This window comes from Mastigoproctus giganteus, chromosome 4 (assembly GCF_048544385.1).
Source record: "Mastigoproctus giganteus isolate SK-2022 chromosome 4, ASM4854438v1, whole genome shotgun sequence".
NCBI lineage: Eukaryota > Metazoa > Arthropoda > Arachnida > Uropygi > Thelyphonidae > Mastigoproctus > Mastigoproctus giganteus.
In genome coordinates, this window is record NC_143578.1 from 134,297,116 (window position 1) to 134,321,122 (window position 24,007).

General features: G+C 36.1%; 1 protein-coding gene across 4 annotated transcripts in view; it reads right to left on the reverse strand.

Annotated features, from left to right (window-relative positions):
- LOC150087077 (single-stranded DNA-binding protein 3-like) overlaps positions 1-24,007 on the reverse strand; it is a 538,273-nt gene that overhangs the window by 478,362 nt on the left and 35,904 nt on the right. For all 4 annotated transcript variants that reach the window (XM_090371800.1, XM_090371798.1, XM_090371799.1 and 1 more), the window contains exon 3: positions 14,391-14,452. In XM_090371800.1, coding sequence (XP_090227926.1) covers positions 14,391-14,452 — 62 coding nt within the window. The remainder of the gene's footprint in view (positions 1-14,390; positions 14,453-24,007) is intronic.

Sequence of the window (24,007 nt, forward strand, 5' to 3'; positions counted from 1 at the left end):
TTGAGCATGCTGAATTCTGATGGGATCCTTCCACTTGTTCAGATTACGAACCTAAGGGGGCATAAATTCAAATTAAGAAAAGACAGATGTAGAATAGATGTGCGGAAATTTGCCTTTAGCCAGCGGGTGGTTAATTGCTGGAACAAACTTCCATCTGTCATTGTGGAAGTTGACAGGTTAAATAAATTTAAGGAGGAACTGGACACACATTTGGAGGGAATGGTGTGATTTTTTTTTTTGGCTGATGCTGCATAAGCTCATACAATACACTTGCTTTCTTGCATCACATGCCACTACTACTACTACTACTTCTTGGGGTACAACACAGGTCCAGAATACAAGAATATAGTTGAAAATATGTTAGCAAACTTCAAGAAGGTGAGCTGCAATGTGAGTGTCAAGGTACATTTTTCATACTCCCATATTGACTACTTCCCAGAACATCTATGAATTTTAATTAAGGGCAAGAGGTTAAGGTACATTTTTCATACTCCCATATTGACTACTTCCCAGAACATCTAGGAATTTTAATTAAGGGCAAGAGGTTTCACCAGTCATTAAAACATGGAGATGAGTTACCAGGAAAGGCAAAATGCAAACATGGCTGACTATTGCTGGATGCTGAATAGGTACTATAAAGTAGAAGGATCTGCAAGAAAATAAAAAAATAAAAATTGACTCATCATAGATCAATTTTTAAAATGAGAGGAGAGTCTTTATGACGTTTTACTCCAAAAAACTATTAGAAGCATAGTAAAAAAGGCCTACGTGCTCTGGATTCATTACGAAAATTTATTTTGTTTCACAGAGCAAACTGGAATTATAATTAATAAACTTTCGGCTGGGAGGCAGTCTTCTTCAGATTGAATACATGAATGGCAATTGGAATAGAGATGTGCACTGCCAGGATGGTGCGTGAGGCGCGTGGTTAATTGTTTGTTGATGTTTGTGGCTGTGACATATGGTGGTGACGTGGCCAGCGTTTGTCTATGGATAGAATTACTGCCTCTGTGATGGGGTTGACTTGGCAACCACTGTTCCTGTTCAGAGAGGCATCCGAGCATTTTATATTTAACGATTCCAACCAGGTGCGCTTTAGGTAATGGTGGGACCTGTCCACAACCACGACATCGCGGTGTGGGTCGATGTCGTGGCGGGTTGTCCAGACATGCTCGGCGATAGCTGAGTGTTCTACATCTGCCAAACGAATCGCCCTTTTATGTTCTGAGAGACGTTTCTCGAGTTGACGTCCAGTCTCTCCAAAGTAGCAGCTGGTGCAGTCACGGCAAGAGATGCGATTGCCGTGACTGCACCAGCTGCTACTTTGGAGAGACTGGACATTGACTCGAGAAACGTCTCTCAGAACATAAAAGGGCGATTCGTTTGGCAGATGTAGAACACTCAGCTATCTCCGAGCATGTCTGGACAACCCGCCACGACATCGACCCACACCGCGATGTCGTGGTTGTGGACAGGTCCCACCATTACCTAAAGCGCACCTGGTTGGAATCGTTAAATATAAAATGCTTGGATGCCTCTCTGAACAGGAACAGTGGTTGCCAAGTCAACCCCATCACAGAGGCAGTAATTCTATCCATAGACAAACGCTGGCCACGTCACCACCATATGTCACAGCCACAAACATCAACAAACAATTAACCACGCGCCTCACGCACCATCCTGGCAGTGCACATCTCTATTCCAATTGCCATTCATGTATTCAATCTGAAGAAGGCTGCCTCCCAGCCGAAAGCTTATTAATTATAATTCCAGTTTGCTCTGTGAAACAAAATAAATTTTCGTATTAGAAGCATTAAAAAAACGATTCAGAAACACCCTTTTCTGATAAAACATCAGTGAATTTTTTTTTCAAATTGTAGAGTAGTGTTGATTCCCTAAGAAATTAGGGAATTGGCCATCAACTGTGGAAAAGAGATGGCAGTATTGTCATTTGTGTTGTTTGTAAAAAAGGAACGTTCCACACAGAAAAAAAATTCCAGGTTGACTAAAATGTAAAAACATAATCACGCACAGTGGTCTATAAAAGAATAGGCCAGGAAAATTGCCAGATCAGTCACCTTTAACCAAGCCATGCACCTCAAGAGAAGAGAAAAGTGACTTTTCAAAGGATCTCCTGTCTTGCCTTGGTAAGTAGCAACATCTTTCTCTCAATGTCAAGAAATTCAGTTTTCAAATGATTTTTGAAAAACCATTGGATAAATCAAAACATTCCAGAGAAAGCTACTTTGAGGAAGAATTATCTTAATGATATTCTTTGCAAAATATGTCACAATAATGCAGAAAATTGCATCCATATGTCCACTGATGAAATGGCAGATGCTTCTGGCCATTATACTGCATAATTGGTACGTGAGAAATTAGATGGCGAGCCAACATCTACATTTGGTTGGTTGTATGTGCTTGAAAACAAATTACTCCACAATTGCAAGGTTCATGAATGATTCTTTGTAGTTATTATAGGCAGACCGAAAACCGACCCGCGATAAAAAAAAAAAAATAAGTCTGCATTTTTGTTAGTGACACTGTACTGTATATGATAAAAACAGCTTCTGTATTACAAAGCTTCCTATTCAAACATAATTCACGTTATTTGCTTATTAGGTAAAAATAGAATAATAAATTCCAAATTTTTATTATTTATTTTTTCTTTTTTTGAAATATTACTAGCAGTATTCTTCTCCTGGTTGACATTAGCATACAATGCAAGAAGGCGCATTATAGCCAAAGTAGCTTATGCACCATCAAACCTCCAATATCAACAACAACAATGCAAGAGAGCATGCTTTTACAGTATCATCCAAAAAAAAAAAAAAAAAAAAAAAAAAATTCTACCAATTTCGCCCATCCACTTGTTCCAAAATTTTTGTCTAGTTTTTCCATGAATTTATTTAAGCTAACAATTTTCGTAACAATAGATAGACGTTTCCTCCAGCAATCAACTATCTGCTGGCTAAATGTAAATTTTAGCACATTTTCCAACTCTTTCCTCAATTTGAATCTGTGCCTCCACAAGTGCATGACCTGAGCAAGAGGAAGAATCACATCGGCACTGAGCTTGCTCAAAGCATTCAAGGCCTTATACACCTCAATCAGATCACCTCACAGGTGCATAATCTCCAGACACTGCAACTTAAACCTTTCTTGGTAAGCGCAACCCTTTGTTCCTCTCACCTATCTCACTGCCCTTCTTGGTACTCATTCCAGAAGCTCTACATCCTTCCTAAAATGAGACCTCCGTACCTGTATACAGTACTCAAGGTGTGGACTGACTATCACCTTATACAAGAGAATAATGGGCTCCTTATCTCTGCTAGCAAAATTCCTGTACATGATTGACTATTCTGGCAGTCTGCCTGCACTGCTCAGGAACCTTGATATCTGGCTGCACAATAACCCCCATGAATGTCTTGATTTGTCTTACAGAATTTGCTTTCTAGCTACCTCCTGGTATGTTACTTTATTGTCATCTGTGTATTTTTGTAACTCATGTCCTGGTTTCCAAGTGTAATCTTTAGAATAAGCTGATAGTGTGAATCACAGTAATTCTGTGTAGTCTTCACACCCACTTTTAGGGCATAATAAATCTCCTCAATGTGTAGTTTGCACATGACCAAACCTTTGGCACTTGTAATGCCTTATCAGATTTGAGATAAACGAACATATATGGGACATTCAAGTATTGATAAACTGCTTTAATAGTTACTTGCAGATGTGGAAAAAAAAGTTATCTATGAAATCATGTACAAACAAGTTCACCCTTTTTTCCAATCAGTATCCGATTTTGATTTTGATCTTTTAACTTGCAATTACAGTAAACCTTTGATTTTACTGCAGTATAACATTATTTTTCAAGATCATCTGTACTCCACCTAATTAAATTTAAAGTTACTGTGTATTTTTATATGTATATATTAGAAACACTGAAATACATTTAAATAATAAAAAAAATGTTTTTTTATTTACCTTAACTTTATTCCCAGATTCACATGTGGTTACTCTTTAATATTCTGGGATGCTCTCAGTATATCCAAAATTTACAGCTTTGCCGCACAGGAAGAAGCAGTGCTAATTGGTGGCTAAATGAAAGCAAAGTGGGTAGCAGCACTACGAACGGTCAGAAATACATCGCAATTGAAACTTTTGATATTATAAAGTTCAGTACTTGCATAGGTACATAGTGCACTAGAAAATCTCTAGGCATTCAGGGACAATTTATCTTCATTAATACTAATATTAAAATGGCATACTTGAAAAACTCATGCTGATTAGCCATTTTTGCCTGTCTTGTGTTCTGTGGAAGAAATGTGCTCAATTAAGTCTTGCCCAGTGCAATTTTTTTTTTTTTGATAACATCTTATACGGAAATATACACTATGGTAAATGGTTACAATATACACAATATATATTACCAGTGCCTTTTTTTTTGTAAAAAAAAAAAAGGTGCCGGTACTCATTCTTTGCTATCAGGAAAAATTGAAAATTAAAAGGACATGAAAAGTAGATAAAAAATTATTTGCTGATATTATTTCTTCAGTAGTAATGTTTTTGGAATAAGAACAACAAATTAAGTATATTAACACACAGTTTATTAAGCATAAATTTAGTATATATTATTTATTATAAAAAATAAGTAAAATGTGCATAGTTTCATAATAAGGTTTTTATAGAAAATTCCAAATTTCTATTTTCTCATCCGATAAAATATGCAGACTTCTTTTCTTATTCTTTGTGTCTGTTGCTGAATGATGTTTCTGGCGCAGCCATGAAACGACATATTTTGTCGGATTGAAGCATGCCAGTGGTAGGCTTACAATTTTAAGAAATAGTAGGGAAGAAATTTTTGTAATCAATGAAGCTCTAGTTGGGCTGACAATGGATCCATTTGTGAAAATTCTGTTCACATTCACTTGATGAAATTGGCAGCTTACTGAGATCGTTCATTAAATGCTTCAATTTCTTCCAAAATCGTCTTTTCAATTAGGTATTCCCGAAATCCACGAATTGCATCTCTTTCATTTAACTGAAGCTTAATTGACAATTTTCTAACTTCAATCTCGCCAAATGTCGATTGAGAATTAATATCTTCAGGCCAATGTTTCCTATCAAGTACTTGGGCCGACACTGCCAAATCAGCATTTTTACTATCAAATAGCCTGCTTTCTACTGATTGTTTCTAAGTTCTGTAGAAAGCTTCTGGATTGGTTGGAGAATAATTTCTGTTATCTGTCCCATGAAGTGAAACTCCTTAAAATCGTAGATTTCTGGCAACTTTGGTGGCATTTCTGTAATACTGTTCTAGAACTGTTTGTCTTTCATGAAAAAGCTGTACAACTATTTCTATTTTTTTTTATTCACGCTGTACACATCTATATTGTGCTCCTGCAAGTCCAAGCTCAAGTCTGATAATTCTTGAAGAGCATTGCACATTAAACCTAAGTCTAATATAAAGTTTGTAGTAGTAATTTTCAGATGTGTATTTTTATTTTTGGTCCCACATTGAGTAATTCTTTGCTTCAAAATGATTAACTAACACCTCATAGTTATTCCAAACAGATGAAACAGACCAGAAACTCAATACCACCCTTAGTGTTTAAAATTCTGCCAATTTTTAATAGTTCAATATCCAGCGAATTTGCACACAACAAAGTTTATCAAAAATGGTTTAAATCTATCGACACCTGCAAAGGATTTCACAGTATCACCAACTGATAGTTCTAATTGGTGATTAGTGCAATTACACACTATTAAAGAAGGGTATTTTTCTTTCATTTGTTTTGTAACGCAACTTTTAATACCCATCGTAACAGCTGCACCATCACATGTAGCATAAACTAAGTGAATTTTTATATAGTTTTCCATCATACCATACAACTGAAGACAATCAAGCAGAGAATCAAATATCCCTTTTGAAGTAACACTTTCCAGTTCAATCAAGTCCAAAAACATAGTTACAGGAAATCTCATTCCGCTTTCAAATATACAAGTCCGAATGTAAACGATTAAAGTGGATTTCTTACTCACTGTGGTCGATTCGTCAATTATCAATGAAATTTTACTGTTCAACATAATGATTTTATTAGCCAAACTTTTTCTCATTTCATCACTAATGTGATTCAAGATGTTAATGCAAGCATTAATTGAATGTCAATCCCATTTAATTCTTGTAGGTCAATCTCCAATTCAAAATTATGAAAAGACTGATTTTCTTTGCCCACCTTATATGCAGTGCAAAATATTTTTGCTGTTATTTATTTTTCATGAGATAAAAACTCTTTAAACACAGATATTCAAGAGTCTTTCTCAGCTTTTGCAAGCAGTTTTATAGCAACTTTATGTCCCAGTGTTTCCTTGTGATTGAAAAATTTTTTTCTTAAAGACAGTATTAGCAGTGGCATGTGATGCAAGAAAGCAAATGTATGAGCTTATGCAGCATCAGCCAAAAAATAAAAAAATAAAAAAAAAAAAAAATTTACAAAACAATTCCCTCTAAATGTTTGTCCAGTTCCTCCTTAAATTTATTTAACCTATCAACTTCCACAACGACAGATGGAAGTTTGTTCCAGCAATTAACCATCCGCTAACTAAAGGCAAATTTCCGCACACCTATTCTACATCTGTCTTTCCTCAAGGTGCCTCCATAGCCAGGTGTACAGGAGCAGCACACGCTTCTTGATTAGACCGGGGTTCGAGCCCGTGACCACCAAATACAGAGGATGCAGAAAGGTCAGGGAATGACTACAGCATATCCCCGGAGCAATATGGCCTTAGATGCTAATGCTCCTAAAAACCAAATAACAATATCTTTCCTCAATTTGAATTTATGCCCCCTTAGGTTCGTAATCTGAACAAGTGGAAGAATCCTATCAGAATTCAGAGTGCTCAACCCATTCAAGGCCTTATACACCTCAATCAGATCACCTCACAGGTGCCTAGTCTCCAGCCGCTGCAATTTGCAGAACTTAAGCCTCTCTTGGTAAGAGGATTCCTTCATTCCCCTCACCAATCTTGTTGCCCTTCTGTACACGCTCAAGCAAATCTACATCCTTCCTAAAATGAGGCCTCCAGACCTGTACGCAGTACTCAAGGCGTGGTCTGACCATTGCCTTATACAGTGGAACAATCACCTCCTTTTGCCTGCTAGTTTGTTCCAGAAATTAACCACCCACTGACTAAAGGCAAATTTCTGCACATCTATTCTACATCTGTCTTCCAAAAAAAAAAAAAAAAAAAAATTCCAGTATATTTTTGACAAAACCCCATGACCTGCCCTGGCAGCCTGTCTGCATTGCTCAGAAAACTTCATATCTGACTGCACAATTACTCCCAGGTCTTTTTCATTTTCTACCACCTTAAGTGTAGTACCACACAGTTGGTACGTTTCTCTGGGGTTACTTCTACCCATATGCAGTACTTTGCATTTGTCAGTAGTTGTTGCTGTCTGCTTTTACCAAAATAGGTAACTTTGTTGTTTGCCCATTCCTTAGAAATCTTCATGCCCATCTTCTTTTCCACTCCAAGAGTTCCAATTTGTTTACATAATGCATAGTCAAGTTTCTTATTTTGATAATTTAGCCAATTATACTTTGCACAGAAGTAATTTTTTTGATCAACAGTCCAGCAACTTGGCCAGTCATCCCTTGCTGTTGGATGCGTATACCATCAGGAACAAAATCAGTCTTTGACACAGTCTCTGTAGTTAACTCTTCACTCACATTCTCATTTGTTCCTAATTTCTTAACTGTGGAAGGTGAAAAGAAACTACTAATTCTTTTCATTTTTTTACTTTACGGTTCAAGACAGTTTTTTTTTTTTAATACTAATTAACTCACAATCTCGTTACCACTTTACGGCACATGCAGTTAAATAAAACTGTTGCGACAAAATTGAAAATGCACAAATACAAAGTTATTAGTGCTGAATAAACTTCTACATTGTAACAAAAGTTGCAGAGAAACTAGTAGGGAACTAACACGAGCTCTTAGGAAATGGTATTTCTAAAAGGGGAGAAGTCAAGAAAACAGTACACGAGTTTAATGAAATGAGTGTTACTTCTTAGATGAAAACTTACGAAAGTGGGATAAACCCTAATAAAATAAATCCACAGTCTGATTTCTATATAATGAAATCGGTTGTTCATTTGCAAAAATTGTTAAACAAAAATTTCATTATAAATAAATATACAGCAAAAGATGGTAAATTAATCAGAAATAAGTGGGAATAATCACATTTTCTAACATTTCAAAATTTATTAATACATAGCAATATTAAGATACGATTTTTTTTTTCATACATACGTGATGTGCACAATATTAGTACATTTAAGAATTCTTTTGCAAAATATTTCGTTATCTTTTGTTGTACACTGGATTTTAGTGTAAATATCCGCATTGGTTTTAACACACTGTATTTTCAGGAACATTTCCTTCACACTACAGGCCTCGAAGTTTCAAAAGCTATCAACATTTCATGTTCAGAAGCTATAATACCTTCGTCGTCTTCATTTGTCTTCTCTTGTCATTGATATTGTCACTAGTTCTAATATTTGAATTTTTTCTTTCTTTTTTTTTTTTTTTTTTTTTGAACTGTCCTAAATATCAGTCATTCGGATATTCAGGTACTGTGACCACGTAAACAGAGACAAAAAGTTTAAGGAAAATGTGGATGATACACTCCTGCGAAACAGCAGATGATTACACTGAACAACAAATTTTGGGTCATATCTTGTTATGGGCATGAAAGAAAGTTTACTTCATAGGTTTTGGGGTACTAAACACAGAAATAGTGCTTAAAATGGCAGATTGGCTCTTGTTTTCGAAAAAAGTAAATTTTTTATATTTATACATGGTATTTTTTATTTATATGGCAGTAAGATGTAGCTACAAACATACCTGTATCAAACAGAGGACCTTTTTGCCTTTCATTTATATTCAGCTTCAGAAGCATCCCTTTTCACCATCCAACAATAATCGGCTAACATGGCAACACTCCATTTGCTTTTGTATCTTTGTTCCATCGCTGCAATGTCTTGATGGAAGCACTCACCATGTTCATTGCTGATGGCACTACAGTTTGGTGAGAAGAAATCCAGGTGCGAGTGCAAGAAATGCATCTTTAATAATATGTTGTACCCCAGTTTTTCGTAAGAAGTAACGAGTTCTTCCACAAGCTGCCTGTATTTGCCAGCTTTAACATTACCTAAGAAACCAATTGAAACATTTTGAAAGGCTTTCCACACTGATTTCTCGCTAACACTAAGGGCACATTCGAACTGTTAGTCTTTGAAAAGTTGCCTTATTTGTGGACCAATGAAAACACCTGCCTTAATCTTCTCTGTACTAAGTTTTGGTAATTTCTCTTGCAAGTATGTGAATGTAGGACTGTTCACTTCCAAAGCAGTCACGAAATTTATCTACCAGATAAATCTACCATAATATTGGATCTACCAGAGGTTCAAGTGCTATGTTCTTCATTCCGGGTGTTAATGATTTTCATTGAGGCCAACTCCTCTTCTCATAGTGCATATCCTTGGCACATCAATCTCACTCACAGAGAAAGCAACAATACTTAGTGTAACCCTTTTGAAGTCCTAATAAAATGGCAATTACCTTTAAATCACCACATATCTGTCACTCTTACGTCTGATAGTGTACACCTAAGAGGATGTTTTCCACGTTTGCATATGTTTCTTTTTTGTGGATGGGATATGCAAGAGGTACTGAAGGCAATATACTTCCATTGTGTAATAACACAGCCTTCGGGCTAACCTTAGAAGCATCTATAAATAGTCTCCATTCTACGGGAACATGCTAAATGTTTATTGCTGCCATTAGACTACAAGATTCTTACAAACAGCGAGTTCACCTTATGTTTAATAGAATTCATCAGTCTTTATTTCGAGTAGGAAATGTCATTTTCACAGAATGATCTAGAAGGTTTCACTGTTGTAGCTTCGAGGCCAAAAGCTCTGCCTTATTCCTTGGGAGTTTGAGACCCCTAATGAGGTCATTAAGCTCACTTTCTGTGATCTTATATGATTCAGAAGGATAAAGGTTTAGATAAAATAGTGGATTTCTTGACTTCGACGGTTGCAGTACTTCTTTGTGTATATCAAAAACAGTCGGGTGGTTCAGGAATATGGAGTAGTTCACTGTGAGGCATGGGATGAATTGCAGATGGTATATTTGGGTATGTCACTGTCCACTTTTTTTTCCATTGTCCTCCCTTTTCTAATAGGAAGCACTATACAAAAGTAACAGTCTGTGATGTGATTTGTTGACTCCCTCCATATCATGGGCACTGGAAAAGGCATAAAACACCCCTTTTGATTCACCCACGCTTTGAGTTTTGATGAACAGGTGTGCAGTATACATGTGGAACCCAGTTCTTGTCCTGGTCACCTACTTTACTCCCAAAGTACAAGAAGTAGGCCTTTTTTATGGCTCAAGTTAAGGGATGCTTTCTTGAAGCTAACGTGACTTCTCCACATACGTAACAGAAGTCATCCGGACTATTCACACAATTATGGGGCATATTAATCTTACACAACACAAATACTGCACAAAAAGTAGGAATCTCACAGAGAACAACGGCTAATTGAGAAGAAATCACCCAGTACCTAGCTGTGTTCGAGGATTACTGCAACAGTAGAGTTGAAGACGACCACAAATTATCACATGATGCAGAGTGAGCTGATCATGTGATAACAGTGTGGTGGTACTAAAACTGCAGTGTTGTCAAGTATTTTGCCAAGAGCCTTAGTTGATAATATAGATTAACTCACTAATATGAGACCCCAACTGCAATTCAAAAACGAGAGCCAATCGACAAATTTTAATGTGATTTTTGTGTTCAGCAGCATAAAATTGGTCAAAATTGAGTATTTTCATTTTCGTAACATTTTACATGTTGATCAGTGTTATTTGTTGTGGTAAAATAAAATCTCTCTCCACTAATTCTCAAACAGGGCATTTACAATAGAACATTGACCACAACCCACTGTCTGCATCGAGAATACCTCTTGATCTGTTGATTGTTGACCAGCATGACTTCTTGGTATGTCGGATAGGTTTTACCAGTATCACTAAGTTGTAGAACAGTAATCCCTTTAGCTCTCTTAATTCGTGCTTAATAACAGCCCTAATTGCCTAAATTGTCTGAAGGCCAGAAGTGCAAACCCAGTTAAGTCTCTTCTAATCCATTCATTATATGAAAATTTTCTTCGCTCAATGGAAACTATTTTAAATGTAATTACCAAGGGAAATTCAAAAAAAATTCGCTATAAATGAGTTCATTAAATAGAGTTCCGACTGAGTAATTTAAAATTCTAAAAATGGTTATAAAGTTTTATATAGCAAATATCTTAACAATAGACATTGAAAAATGCAAATTTAGTTTAAATAATTTAAGCTTATTTGAATAGTAGGTAAATGTGAAAAAAAAAAAAAAAAAATTTAGTAAATATTACAAATTTCGAAATATACTGCATCCAAATGTATTTGTTAATAAAGGTGCCCGTACGCCGTACTGCCACACTCTTATCACATGACTAGCAACTGCTGCCTCGCCCTGCATCATGTGTTAAGTTGTTGCCTCAAATGCATCAACTCTGTTGCAGTAATTCTTGAATACTGCCTAGGTACTGGGTGATTTGTTCTCAGTTAATGGTTGTTCTCTGTGAGATTCCTACTTTTTGTGCAGTATTTGTGTTGTGTAAGATTAATATGCCCTGTAATTGTGTGGATAGTACGGATGACTTATGTTACATATGTGGGGAAGTCACATTAGCTTCAAGAAAGATAAGAGCCATAAAAAAGGCCTACTTTGTGTACTTTTGGGTGTACAGTAGGCGACAAGGACAAGAACTGGGCTCCACATGTATGCAGCACTATCTGTTCATCAAAACTCAATGCATGGGTGAATCGAAAGGGATGTTTTATGCCTTTCCCAGTGCCCATGATATGGAGGGAGCCAACAAATCATATCACAGAATGATACTTTTGTATGATGCCTCCTATAGAAAAGAGATGACAATGAAGAAAAAGTGGACAGTAATATACAAAATATACCCTCTGCAATTCGTTTGGTGCCTCACAGTGAAGTACTACCTATTCCTGAACCACCGAACTGTTTTTCTGTACACTCTGATGAAGATGAGGACACTGATGAACATAAGCTTGATATACACTAAGTACAGCAGCCGTCTACCTCAATGGATCCACCATTCTGTTAAAACCTTTATCTTTCTGAACCACATAAGATCACAGAAAGTGAGCTTAATGACCTCACAGAGACCTCAAAATGCTGAAGAATAAAGCAGAGCTTTTGGCCTTAAGGCTACAGCAGTGGAATCTTCTAGATCACTCTGTGAAAGTGACAACATCTTTTACTTGAAATAACAACTATGATAAATTCTATCAAACAGAAGATGAACTCACTGTTTTGTAAGGATGTTGATGGTCTAATGGCAGCAGGAACATAAGGCACATTCCCGAAGAACGGCAACTAGTTATAGATGCTTCTAAGGTTAGCCTTAAGGCTGTGTCATTACACAACAGAAATACTTTTTTCGATAACAAGAGCCAATATGCCACTTTAAGAACTATTTCCATGTTTAGCAAAACACGGAAATAGTGTTTTTTTCTAAAACCTATAAAGTAAAACTTACTTTCATGCCCGTAACAAGATATGACCTGAAATTTGTGTAATAGACACACCTGGTCTTGAAAAAAAAAATTTTATACATGGTACTAACAGTTCACAAAGTGATTATTAGCAATGAACAAACCACTTGTAACAAATGAGGTGCAATTTTTTAAAACTGCAATCCTGATTTCAGAGGATATGATTTCTGATATCATATCCTCTTTTAATTTTGAAATACTATTTACTAATAATGTAATTGATTTTTGCAAAAAAGGAGATAAAGAAAATTGTCAGAATTATAGACCCATTACCGTTTTAAACCATATATATAAAATATTTATAAGGATCTTACAAAATAGGATACTTAAAACATATGAAGAAACAAATAGGGGAAGAACAAGCAGGATTTAGAAAAGACAGATCAACAATAGACCAAATATTCACACTAAACATCATTGCAGAAAAATATTGGAATAAGAAGAAACCTCTTTATCTGTGCTTCATCAATTTCAAGCAGGCATTTGACTCTGTAAACAGAGAAAATTTAATGAAGCAACTACAAAAAATCCCACTTGATCATGAAATAATCATGTTTGTAAACAATTTCTATAAAAATACAAGGCTAATAGCAAAATTCAACAACCTTAAAACAGAGAAATTTGAAATAGAGAAAGGAGTCAGGCAGGGATGTCCTTTATCCCCATATCTATTTAATATCTACCAAGAAGAACTAATGAAATCAATTGAAGAAAAAAGAGGCACAATAATAAATGGAAAAAATATAAACCACATAAAATATGCAGATGATATTGTGATTTTAACAGAAACCAAAGAACAACTAAAAGAAATATTAACAAACATCAAAAAAGCAAACAACAATTATGAAATTAATATTAATATAAATAAAACCAAAGTAATGCAAATCAGGAAAAACATAGAAGACAAACATATACATCCAAAATCAACAAATAGAACAAGTACAAAAATTTGTATACCCGGGCTCTCTAATAACCGGAAACCTAAGTAATAACAACCAAATTAATCACAGACTGAACATCGGATGGACAAACATGAACAAACTCAAAAACATATGGAATAGCATTAAAATCTCAAATAGTCTAAAAATTAAACTATATGAAACTGTCATCATACCCACAGCAACTTATGGATCAGAGAATTGGAGAATAAATAAGAAAGAAAGGCAAAAAATAATGCATTTGAAATGAGATGTCTAAGGAAAATCAATAAAACAAATTGGAGCAAACATAAAACTAATGAACAAGTAAGGAGAGATCTAAATTTTGAATGCAGAATAATAGAGCAGATCTACAAAAAACAACTTCAGTGGTTTGGACATGTTAAACGGATGAAACACAGGCTGCCTAATGTAGTACTGACAGGAAGAATTGGAGATAAGAGACCACCAAGGAAGACCTAAAAGAGAATGGCTCCAATGCCTAAAGGAAAACACAGGCTTTCAGAGTTATCAACAAATGATGCAAGATTTAAGAGATCGACAACAATGGAGGATGATATCTAAATACGGACTCAACTCATGCCAAACGGAAGAGTAGAATGATGATGATGATTTTTTCTATGTAGATAAAGTAATTTTTCATCCGCAGAATATTTAGTCTGAAGATAATGGGCTATCCAAAGCAAAAACTATACTTCAACTTTTACATAATCTTTTATTAAATATGCTAAAACTTTCTGGAACAACTTACCACCACCACGAATGAAGAAATCCTGGTGGTTCCCCTAATGTTATATTCTTCTCCCATCTTATCTGGAGGGAAAGAAAAAAGTATTTAACAAATACTACTAACTACTACTGCTATTTAGGTTTGAAAACACTGAATAAATAGAATATTCATTCATAACTGGTTAGTGTTCACTTAGTGTTTGAAACACCGATTTTAAAAATTTTCCAAGAAAAAAAAAATGCAGTAGCAATTTTCAATACCTTTCAGAGGCACTATGAAAGGCAGTTAGGCGATGGAATAATCATCTGGAGCAGCAACCTTCAAATGAACAAAATAGCACTTATGGTATTTTAAACATTAAGGTTTAAAATACCATAAGTTAAAATACCTCGTGACCAATCAAGTGTTATTTGGGGTAAATTTAATAGTAGTTGCATAAAAGTTACAGTGGTTCAAAAAAAAAAATAATGGTTTTAATTGATTCATGCTTTCATATTAAAACAATTTTTATAAACATGCAAACATAAAATATTGTTTTGATGGCTGTTGTTATTAGTATCATTTTTTTTAACCTTTGTTACCTAAGTGGTGGCACAGGAAAATATTTTATAGACCATATTTAATAGCTTATACACTATGAAGTCAATAAATTTGTTTTTGTGGAAAATTTTTTTTATGGTAAAGTACTATCTGAAAATGATGCTCAAATGATTTTGTAGCATGAAACAACATATTAAGTGCAAAAATTTTTGGAAATATACACTTAGTCCAACAGCATGGTTAGATCTCAACAATTAAAAACGTATAATGCCGACTTTTTTTCTTTTTTTTTAACTATTAAATAATATTACAGGTACTGCAGAACTAAAATATTATGATACATGATCGCTAACTTTAGGGACTCGCTTTGTATCTAGAATTTTGGCATCAGAGCAAGTTGAAACTTGTTGCTACATATTTCATGACTCATCTAGATAGAAAAATACATGAATCTGCTATTTCTCTGCAGTCAGTCTGAATGAGGACACATTAAACAGAAGGTATTTTATGCAATTCATCACATTTTAAAATGAGACATTTTACTGAGCAGCAAATTGCATCAATTAAAATTAGGAAAAAAGTCCAAGAGAAACCAAACCTATGAAATGTTAAAAAAAAAGAGGGAGAGAGAGAAAAAAAAAAAACATTTTGGAGAAAACACTGTTGTTCAAAGACTTTTCAGTGGTCTGCAAAGTTTAAAAAGGGGGAGCTTATCCACTGAAAATAATTCCTTGCTTTGGCTGCCTTTCATCGGGCCCAGACTAGAGCAGCAAAGCAATGGGCCTAAAATAGTAAGAATGCTGTGGCCAGGGGGAGAACAAAATGAGCAATTTTCCTATGAATCAATGTCTAACAAAAGGTGCTATTTTGGCAATATTTGAGGTCCTTTCTGAAACAGAGCATGATAGAGCCAAGATAGAGCTCTATCATGATAGAGCATGATAGAGTCTTGTACATGTTCAGTGCAGAAAGTGTAAAGAAATTAGGCCTAACTCAGCATTCTGATGGTGTTTATGAGAGCTTGAAGGGTAGAGTAAAAGAATTAAAACAGCGGGGCATCAAGTTCACAGCAGCTTAACTCAACATCAAAGCTCACACTTGTTTTCCAGGCAATGCAGCAGCAAACTCAAAGTCAAAATGCACTGGTTCCACAGGAGGCAGTTATTTTTGGTGGCTCTATTGTCACAGAACCAGTGAAATATACTGAGCAAGACTAAGGTATGTTTGCAAGGAGCAAAAACAGACAATGTTTTAGAGAGGATATCACCTTTTAAGGACACAAAAGGTGATACCGTTATAGGCATTGACACTAATGATATAAAGAATAAGAGATATGAGGACTTGCTAAACAAGTACAGGGCAATGTCGGGAAAAAGTCAGTTTATGCAGACATTATAGCGATTATCACTCAGACATAAGTGATGCTGAATTTGAATATGGAGAATACAATGTGTACAGGAAGAATGTAGTGTATAGCACTGATTGTAAAGTGGCAACAGGGGTCCCCCCAACTTCGCTATACAAGAAGGACAGGAAGGGGATTATGCCATCAATTAAGAAGCACATTAAATATAAGGCAGTACATCCACAGTTGAAATGGGTGGCCACTGCAATGTTGAGTCAGCTTGGTGTGACATAAGCACTGGGAAACCAAAAATGAGAGTAGGAGTGGGTTATAGGCCTAATGGCTGTGACGAGTATACCAACAACTATACAGAGAAATATAGTCAGCCAGTAAATCAGAATGTCTTATAAAGGGGGAATTTTAAGTCTCCACATGTTGATTGCAATTTGTGGGTTAGTCACACACATTAGCAAGACTTTTGTGGATTTGCTGGATGACTGTTTTCTACAGCAGCATGTCACAATGGAAACAAGAGGAGGAAATGGACAGTTTGAATAAATTTAAGAAAGAATTAGACAGTATTGATCTGGTATTGATTCTGACTGATTGAGTACTGATTCTTGAACTGGTTAACAACAGCAATTCTTCATGTATGAATAATCTGCAGATAAAAGACTCACCGGGTGACATTGATAATAGTGTACTGATGTGGAATTTAGTCAAAGACTTAGCTGCTGTCAAGGGTAAAGGGAAATGCTGTTTTGGTTTCTTAAGGGTGACTACAGTGGTCTCTGACAACTTTTAGATTCTATGTAATGGGACAAAATGATGATGTTAACAACAGCAGATTTTAAATGGGAAAAATTCAGGGAAATAATCATAGAAGCCACTAAGCTTTTCATACCAAATAAGAAATACTGTTCAAGGTAGTTGGACCTATATGGGTGTCAGGCAAACTGATGAGACCTGAGACAGAAAAAATGTGTGGGAAGCATATAAATTATCAGGTGATACAGAAACCAATGGTGGATATAAACTAGTCTGTAATCAAGTCACAAAGGAGGCTAGACAAGCTAAGACAGATTATGAGACATCTCTTGCAAAGAACAGCAGCAAACACTTTATGCTTATATTACCAGTAGAAGGAAGCAGTTTAATCACATTGGACCAGTTGACGTTGATAGTTAAACTGTTGATGACCCTTCTCAGGTTGCTGACAAACTGAAAAGGTATATTGCATCTACATTCACACATGAGGAAATCTTGAGGGAAGGGGAGGCCAGAAGTTTAATCAAACACTAATGGGAAACAATGATTTTGTGAAAACAGAAAGGAAAGTGGAAGAGAAATTGTTGAAGCTAAACACATTATAAAAAGGTGCCTGGGATGTATGTGATCTATCTAATTATATTAATGGAGGAAGCAAAGGAGGTAAGCAAACCCTTAACCATAATTATGAGAGCATCCATGTGAGGAGGTCCCTATGAACTGGAGATGTGCAAATGTACCACCAATTCACAAAGTGGATTCAAAAGATTACATGAGTAATTACAGACCTGTTAGCTCAATGTCTGTTTCAGGAAAAATAATGAAGTCACTGTTTAAACAAGGAGGACAGGAATGCAATCATACTGCAGTCACAGCATGGATTTGTTAAAGGACAGTTTTGTCTGAACAATCTGATTGGATACTATGAGAGCTGTTCAATAAAGAATGATAATTTTTTTTTTTTTTTTCACAACATACCTTCATTAATCATCCATATTTTGATAGGCCTTTTCAAAGTAGTCCCCATTTGATGAAATGCAATTAATCCAATGTTTCTGCCATTCTTCAAAAACATGGTGGAAGCCATTTTTTGACATGCATTTGAAAATCACCTCTGATGGGCTTGGCAAACCCAGGGTCCTGAGCTGGATATTTTATCATTCTTCTCTTTCTTGGCGATTCCCCCCTCCCCCCCCCCCTCTCTCAGGGTAACTTGGCTGTATCAGCCAAAATTTTTTTTTTGGCTGATGCAGCATAAGCCTCAGGCTTCCTTCCATCATATGGCTAATAATAATAATAATAATAATAATAATAACAACTTCTCTGATGACCGGTTTTCTTCCAAGCTCCTTCTTTAACTTTAGAAATAAAAAACATCACAGGGTAAAAGGTCATGGCTGTAGGGTGGATGAGGAACATGTTTGACATTAAAGCAGCTTAAGTGCTCCAGACAGTACGTGCATTGTGAAGTCTGGCACTGTTGTGATGCAACATCCACCCACCTGCATGCAGCTGTGGTCATTTGTGATGCTGTTTGTTTGTTTATGGGCTTCGAGGTGCAAGGGCAGCAAGGCTATAATGCGCCAAGGTCATTTTTTAAGTATTTAATTCCGCAAAGTGTGCAGTACAGTTCTATAGTAAGGTCCTGTAACAACTGTAGCTAACGGCTGGTAAACCATTCCTTGAATGTCAAAAAAAAAAAAAAAAAAAAAAAAAAAGGAATGATACATAACCGTTGCTGCAGAAGCCACAACTTTTGCTTTTTTCGGTGTTGGAAATGAAACTTCCAGAGCTTTGTTGCTTATTGTCTGGGTCAAAATGATAAAGCCATATTTCATTTGTCATTACCACCTTGTGCAGAATCGAGGTTTTGCACACAGTAGTAATCTTCAGTAACCATCCACTGCAGCTCCTGACAAACTTCCATGCAAACTTGCTGCTGTTCAGGTATGAGTATTCTTGGAACCCAGTGTGCACAAACATGTGTCATGAGCAAATGGCCATGGAAAATATCCTACCTGCTTCCTACTGATATTCTCAACATCTCTGCCAGTTGCCTTTATTTTTTTTTACTGTTATACAATGATCTTCTCTGATGATTATAGAAGTAGTGTTTATGATTTTTGGGGACAACTGATAAACTGTGATTGAATCATGTCCATCTTTAAACATTCCAAACCATCTGCAAGCTGTGCTATATGGAAGCATAGATTCACCATAAGCCTCTTTTAACATTTCATATGCTTCAGCTGATGTTTTCTTGACATGGAAACAAAATGTGAGAGCAGCATGTTGTTCCTCTTATGTCACGCTCATTGTTATGTAGATGAAACTGAATAGGCATAAACTTGACTGACTGCCAAGGTCACACTGTGTGTACAAGTCAACTGCGCAGTTGCTGTGATGCAGCTTGGTTTGCTCTTAAGTTCCACAGCTTCAATATATATATTGAAGCCACACACACACACACACACACACACACACACACACACATATATATATTTTTTTAAAATTATATTGGTTAAAGTATATCAGGCTTAATGTCTAAGTTTGCAGATGATACATAGGTTGGCAGCGTGGTTAATGACAATAATCAAGGTAAGTTATTGCAATAAGATTTAGAAAAATTAGGCAGATAAGCTGACAAATGGCAGTTGAAGTTTAACATTGATAAATGCAAGGTACTGCATATGGTAGCAGTAATCATATTAACATACCAACTGTGTGGTACCATACACAGTTCAGTGGAAAATGAGACTCTGAGGTAATTGTAGTCAGATATAAAGTTCTACAAGCAGTGCAGGCTAGAAAGACTGCTCATGGGGTTTTGTCAATGATATAAAGGAACTTTCCTAGCAGGGATAAGGAGGTGTTTGTACAATGCCTTGGTTAGGCCACATCTTCAGTACTGTATACAGGTCTGGAGGCCTCATTTTAGGAAGGCTGTAGATTTGCTGGAATAGGTGTAGAGAAGAGCAACGAGATTGCCAAATGAAACAAAAGGGGCTTTTACCAAGAAAAGCATCAGTTCTTCAAACCGCAGCATCCAGAGAATTGGCACCTACAAGGAGGTCTGATTGGGGTGTTTAAGGGCTTGAATGGATTGAGCAAACTCACTGTTGATGACATTCTTCTTCTTGCTGAGAATACACAATTTTTTTTTTAGCTGATGCATTCTAATCTTGCTTTCTTGTGTCATTTGCCACTGCTAATACCTATACCAACTAAGTATTCAATCACCCTGTTTGTGATTTGATCAGGAATAACTGATGTACTAGTGAAATTAATATTTCTAATAGAAACATATCAATCAATTTTAGTTCACGATTTGAGAACGTGACATGCTTCAGCCAAGTTTGCACTTAGCATCCTCACTGAGATCACAGAGGAATTTTGTAAATTTGCTGCTTGGCCCATACATATCTCTCATCATTAATAATGACAAATCACAGGTGTATGACAATGACAGAAACTAAGTCCCATTCCTGTTACTGGAAGACTATCTTCTCCTAGCCCCAAAAAAGTAAGACAATTTCAGTAAAGCTTACAACACTGTTTCACATGAAAGACTGCAGTACAAACTGGAGCCATGTGGCATTAGAAGCAAGATGGATAAAATGGCTACAGATGAAATAATTGTTCAGTAGCATAAGATAGGGTTTGGTTATAAGTGGGAATTGCACTTCTTGGACTACTGATATTAGTGGAGTCCCTCAGGGCCTCTAACTGTTTTCAATATTTATTAACAATATTGATGCTTATTGCTTAAGTCTGCAGATGATACAAAGGTCGGCAGGGTGGTTAATGAGAGTCGTCAAGGTATACTATTGCAACAAGACCTAGAAAAATTAGGTATATGTGCTGAGCATTAGCAAATGAGGTTTAACATTGATAAATCAAGGTACTGCATACAGGCAGCAGTAAACCCAGGATAAAATACCAATTAGATGTTACTCCACCCATGGTGGTATAGAATGAAAGAACTACAGTTTCAGGTTGGCAAACTGCAGCACTTGGAAAATAAGCATCTGTGAGGAGATCTGACTGAAATGAATAGGACCTTAAATGCTTATGACATCCTTACTCTTTTTCTAACACATGTAAGGGGACATAAAAATAAAACTAAAAAAAAAAAAGATGCCTACAAGCAGATGTGCAAAAATGAATCAATTGATCACATTTCAGCCAGAGAATAATTAAATGTGGGAACAAACTACTATCTGGTGTTGTGGAAGTAGACAGTCTGAATAAATTTAAGGAAGAATTAGACAAATTACTAGAAAGGATGGTAGATGTGGTGGGTAGCTTTATTTTGGCTGATGCTGTATAAGCTTACTTCCTTGTATCATCTGCAAGGAAGAAAGCTTAAAACTAATACTAATCATGCTTGTTCATTATAAATTTTTCTTGAATAAACCACGAAAAGCAGTGAACTAAATCCTACAAAAAGAGATCTGCAGCAATTGCAAAGATGCTGTTTGGAGAAAACAGCATGAAAAGTGGGTTTTAGAGAACTGGTGCTTGCATCATCATCATGAATCCAGTGTGCTTTGCATTCAAGAATTTCTTATGAAGCAGTTCATCACTGCACTACCCCAATCGCCAAACTCATCAGAATTAGCTCCCCAAGTCCCCCAAAAGCTTAAAGCCTCTTCCAAAGGTCACACAGATTTGCAAATTACTGGAGGAAATTATTCAGACTATGATCCAGGAACTAATCGCAATTCCAAAAGAAGCCTATTGGGAATGCTTCCAGAAGTGGTGGAAGGATACCCATCCAAATAGCTAGCAAGCTTTATTTATTTTCCAAATATAGTAATGTTACTTATGTTACTAATCTTTGCACAAATGCAATGGCGAGGTCTGGTGAAACTCAAGGTTGCTCTTGACATTTCTAAGCCTTTTGATCATGTTTAGCATAAGAGTCTTCTACAGCTCCTATCTTATGGCCTGCTGACTGCTTTTTGCCAATTGGTATCCTGTTTTCTCTCTAGTCACTCACTGCAAGTTATGTAAGATAGTAGTGGCAAAACTATTAATTCTAGCCCTATCCACCAGATTGCCAGATGCTCCTACACGTTAATTCTGTCTGCCACCCTGGTGGATCTGGAAGTATGATAGTTTTGCCACTGGTAAACAGCTCCCTGTCTTCTAACTTCTACACCAAGGAAATCTTGTCCTGCACAAACAGCTTTCAGCTTCTCAAATATCCACCACCAATCTCTTAAATACAAATATCCAGTAGAACAAGAAAACCTTGTTAACTTCAATCCTCCTAAGACTCAGTGTTGCCTTATTTCTCATAATAAAGCATCTACTGCTCATGTGCTCACCTTTAATGCCACTCAACTTGACTGACTCTCTTCACAAAAGCACCTCAGAGATATTATTTCCTCTGCATCAAAAAACTTTCTTTTTCGTTTTCACCATTATTCTTCTAAATAGTTACTCACTCTGCAGAAACCTAAAATCTCTCCCAATGCTATGAAATATTTTCCCCACATTTTGGGTAGTGCAACCCCCCACCAAACCTCTCCCAAGCTTCTTGACTTCATTAAAAAGGGAGCAGTCAGGTTAATTAATGACCTGTCTCTTACAAAGTCTCTCCACTATTTCATTGGTGTTCTGTTTTTGATGCATGCCTTTTCCATGTCTATGGGCACTTTTTCTGAATTGGCATCTGTAATTACCCCACTCTCTTCAAAAGCAGTCCTCCTATCACATGATGCAAGTAGTCAGCATCCATTCACTGTCGAACTCCACACTCACAGAACTAACTTTTTCTCTTTCTAATTTATCCCTTCTACTTCGGTTTTCTTGAGTAACTAGCTTTCACAATGCATTTCCTGAAATTTACAATCCAGAGAAACTCAAGTCTAATGTCAAAAAATATCTTCTGTCTTCTCAGCTTTAAACCCATGCATGGTACTATGTCCCACAGGTTCAAAAACTTTCATATTTGAGGGTTTCATAATAAAAAGAAAAAAAAAACAGGAGAAAGAAATTACACAGCTCTTGGTATTAATACCCCTGTTCAAGAGGAAATGGGCTTAAATTCACCAAATGAAAACTGGATAACACCAATTTTGGAGTTTTCTGAAACACACACACACACACACACACACACACACTAGGAATGTGGGACCTGTCAGGTGCCTTGCAATAAAAGTATTTTGCATTAACTGCTGGTTCAAGATTAATTTCTGAAACTTACTCCACCTTCCTATAATCTAGTTTTATCCAAGCCATGTTTGAATTAAGAATTTTTTTTTTTCACAAAGTAATAGTGCAAGAGAACCTGATAGGTACAGCTCAAGTTTCATGTTTCCTATATACAAGGAAATTATAGGTGGGATGTGCCTGTCCCTAGGTTACAATAGTCTCCTTTGTCACTTACATCGATATCTCATATCAAAGACAGGTCTACATTCACTTTTTATGTGTTACTGCACTGAAATAAAGATTTATTAATTTCTTCAAACTATCACCAAGTCAGTACTGATGATCAGGATAGCATGGTTCCACAATTCAGTTTAATTACCATAAATTCAACCAGGTCCAACAGTATCTTTATTACATTACATTATTAGACAATTACATTATTCCTTCTGTTTGTTTAGTAACATTTATTTTTATTTCACTCACTACATTGTTTCTTAGAGAGGTTTCCCTGTATATACAGTGAAACCTCTCTAGGACTGAATTTGAAAGCGTCTGCAATTTGGCCCAGACACGATAGAAGGGAGTATATGATAGCAGTAGTAGTGGCATGTGATGCAAAAAAGCAAGTGTATGCAGCATCAGCCAGGAGAAAAAAAAAAAAAAAAAAAATATCACACCATTCCTTCCAAATATCTGTCCAGTTCCTCCTTAAATTTTTCTAAAATATCAATTTCCACAACGACAGATGGAAGTTTGTTCCAGCAATTAACCACCCGGTGGCTAAAGGCAAATTTCCGCACATCTATTCTACATCTGTCTTTTC